Source organism: Emiliania huxleyi (genome assembly GCF_000372725.1).
Source record: "Emiliania huxleyi CCMP1516 unplaced genomic scaffold EMIHUscaffold_787, whole genome shotgun sequence".
NCBI classification, from domain to species: Eukaryota; Haptophyta; order Isochrysidales; family Noelaerhabdaceae; genus Emiliania; species Emiliania huxleyi.
Genome location: NW_005196112.1, coordinates 11,362 through 14,566, shown reverse-complemented (window position 1 = coordinate 14,566; position 3,205 = coordinate 11,362). Strand labels below are relative to the sequence as shown.

General features: G+C 66.5%; 1 protein-coding gene across 1 annotated transcript in view; it reads left to right on the top strand.

Moving 5' to 3' along the window:
- EMIHUDRAFT_460046 (hypothetical protein) overlaps positions 1-1,997 on the top strand; it is a gene marked incomplete at both ends in the record, with an annotated part of 3,110 nt that extends 1,113 nt beyond the window's left edge. The window contains 8 exons of the mRNA XM_005759963.1: positions 120-176; positions 522-587; positions 681-812; positions 887-976; positions 1,255-1,392; positions 1,462-1,500; positions 1,576-1,669; positions 1,933-1,997. Of these exons, the coding sequence (XP_005760020.1) occupies positions 120-176; positions 522-587; positions 681-812; positions 887-976; positions 1,255-1,392; positions 1,462-1,500; positions 1,576-1,669; positions 1,933-1,997 (681 nt within the window). The remainder of the gene's footprint in view (positions 1-119; positions 177-521; positions 588-680; positions 813-886; positions 977-1,254; positions 1,393-1,461; positions 1,501-1,575; positions 1,670-1,932) is intronic.
- Between the last annotated feature and the right edge of the window lie 1,208 nt (positions 1,998-3,205).

The window sequence follows — 3,205 nt, the reverse complement described above, 5'->3', positions numbered from 1 at the left end:
CCGCTCTCTCGCTCCCCTCCACGGCCCACCTGCAGAGAGCAAACGCCAAGCAGTGGCGCCCGCATCTCTGCACCGCATCTCTGCACCGCGGCTCTCAGCTCGACGGCCCCACGGCGCAGGAGTCGCACGCCGGCGCCGCAGCCGTCGCGCTCGTCGTCACGCCGAACCACTTGACGGTCGGGCGCAGCCCGACGCCCCCACTTGCACGCTGGCCACGCGAGGTGGTGTGACCCGGGAGGATTGGGCCTGCCTCAGGTCGCGCACGCGGGCGACTGCCGCGCCATCCTTGTCAAGAAGGAAGGGGCGACCCGCTCGTTCGAGGCACCTCCTCCACCTCCTCCACCTCCTCCACCTCCTCCGCCTCCCGTCCTCTCTCGCTCTCGCGCGCGCTCTCTCTCTCTCGCTCTCTCGCACTCTCTCTCTCTCTCTCTCTCTCTCGCTCTCTCGCTCTCTCGCTCTCGCGCACTCTCGCACTCTCTCCCGCCCCTCTCTTCACTACTCCCAGTCCGCTCCCGCTGCAGGCCCTCACGCACGACCACGTGGCCGAGCGGTCGATCTGCGCCGAGGAGGCCGACCGCGTCGAGCGGGTGCGTGCGCCTCCCCCCCTCCCGCCCTCCTCGCCCCTCGCGTGCTGCCTTGCTCAGCACCTCTTGCTCAGCACCTCTTTTGCCGGCGAGCAGGCGGGCGCCTCGAACGTGCCCGGCAGCGTGCGGGTGGGAGAGCACGACTTGCCGATGACACGCGCGTTTGGCAACTTGCGGCTCAAAGTGGCTGCAGGCAGAGACTGGACGCAGGAGGCGGCCAATGCGCAGGTGACGCCGCTGCCAGACCTCTCCACAGCTCACCACACGCGATCGGCACGGCCACGCCGCCACGACCCAAGCAGGTCGTGACGGCGCTGCCGGACGTGTCCGTCTTTGCGCGCGGTCCGGACGATCTCGCCGTCGTGGTCGCCTCGGACGGGCTCTTCGGCGAGGTGAGATGCTACCTAGACACTTCCTAGACACTTCCTAGACATTTCCTCCTCCTCGGACGGGCTCTTCGGCGAGGTGAGATGCCGCCCGGAGTGAGGACTGCCTAGGACGGGCCCCTCACACAAGAACACACCCCCGGACCCAAGACGCACAAGCACAGACAGTCGAGAAGCAGCCGGGCCCTCACACCGCAGCCTCTGGAGGCGGCGAAGTCACCGCCCGCCGACCGTCGGAGACACTACCTAGACACTTCCTAGACATTTCCTCCTCGCCTCCCCAGGTGCTCTCGTCCGAGCACGTTGCCGAGTACACCCGCGCCGCCCTGCAAGAGAACGCTGCGACGGGCGACGCAGAGGGCATGGCTGCGCGCAGGCTGGTGGAGCGCGCCATCCACCACCAGTCGTCGGACAACGTCTCGGTGGCCGTCGCCTCTGGAGGGTCGAGAGCGCGTGACAGGATTGCTCAGCACCGCATCACCGCCTCTCAGGTCGTCGTCGTCTCGCTCGAACCTTCCGAGGGCTCGGCGGTGCCGCCGCAGCTTCGCCACACCTTGCCCCACCGCCAAGCAGCGCTCTGCTTCAACCCGCCTCGCCATGACCAGGCGTCGCCGGACCTCGCGCAGGAGAGTCCGGACTTGCTGCGCGAGGACTCGACGGCGACGCAGTCTTTCTCGCCCGGCCGGCGCGTCGCGTCTAGTCGAACACACCACGTCAAGACTCAGTCCCGCGCTGAGTCTCTAGGACCCCCCCCCCCCTTCTTCTTCCACACACTGCTCCAGCCCCCCTCTCCCGCCTTTCCTTGCTTGGCTCTTGCTCAGCCGTGACACGTCCAACGGCGATCGCCACGCAGGCCGACGGTGCTCGAGAAGCTGTCGCTGCCTTTCGGCGCCGCGCGCCCTATTGAGTCGCGCCCGCCTAATGGAGCCCTTATGACACGCCCCCACGCCGCGTCCCCGCAGGCGAAGCCTATCCGGAGGAAGTGCGGGCGAGACGCTCGCTGTCCCCCGAGGAGGAGCGATCGTGAGGCGGAGGTTGCTCGGCTCTGAAGAGAGCGCGAGCGCTTACGAGGACCCGTCGGAGGGAGTCGGCGCGGCGAAGGGGGGGGGCGCAACCTTCTACTTTGGGTGTGGTGGGCCACCAGTGGTGCGCACAGTCCAGTCTGTGCGCACAGTCCAGTCTGTGCCCGCCTTTGCCGCCGCGGAGAGAGAGAGAGAGAGGAGCGGAGCCGGAGGGTCTGCTTGTGCAGGTTTGTGCCGGCCCCGTCCGAGCTTGCTGCGATGGACGAGGGCGCACAGGGGGCACTTAGCGTACTGACGTACAGGGTTAGGTCGCTCGCGGGCGGTCGCCGCCCCGCGTTGCGCTCACAAAAGCATGGGTGAACCCAGGGGGTGAACACGATTTCTCTTCTCCTACACATCCTAAATAAATACAAAAATGGACTACGGGGTGTGGAGGGTGAGTTGAACAGGGGTTGTGCGCCAAGCCCTCCTGCTCGGCTCCAGCCGGTAGACAAGTCTTGTCATCAACAGAGTAGATGGATCTGACCTCGGGGCCGATGTGACCAAGCGCTGGTAGCGTGGTTTCACCTCACACCCATGGTCTCACAGTGTGCCGGCAGTCGCCGAGCAGTGTCGCTCACACAAGCCGCAGCACAAGTGACTGAGGGCCAGTGAGGGCGAGCCCATCGCTGTCACAGCTGTGGCAGCCGCACAGTAGGCTGTGTCAGCTGTGCAGAGTGTGTGAGCAGCAGAGGAGCTGCTCTCCAGGCTTCTGTCGCAAAGAGCTGCATGCCACCGAAAGCGCTGTCGAGGTTCGCCGAGCGCGGCGCAGGTTGAGGGACACCGTCACCGACGAGCGCGTTGGACTTTTCACTCCGGACAAAGACCGCTGCACAGCGGACGGTACGGGCCGTGCAGCGGTCATAGCGGCGAGGCGCGGGACCGTCTGTGGCGAGGTGGGTCGCGTCCCTCGATTTTGTTCAACCCAGCATCCACACGGCCGGCGGACCTATTTTCGTCCAAGCTCCCCCCCCCGGAGGGGGGGGAAGCTTCCCCCCCGGAGGGGGGGAAGGGGGGGAAGCTTCCCCCCCGGAGGGGGGGAAGGGGGGGGAAAGGGGGGGGAATGGGGAGGGGCATGAGGCTGCACCCATGCCCCTTGTCAGGATTAGAGGAGAATTGACGATTATGAGAAACAAAACCCCCTTGAGCACATCTAAGGCGCCCTCATCGCCTA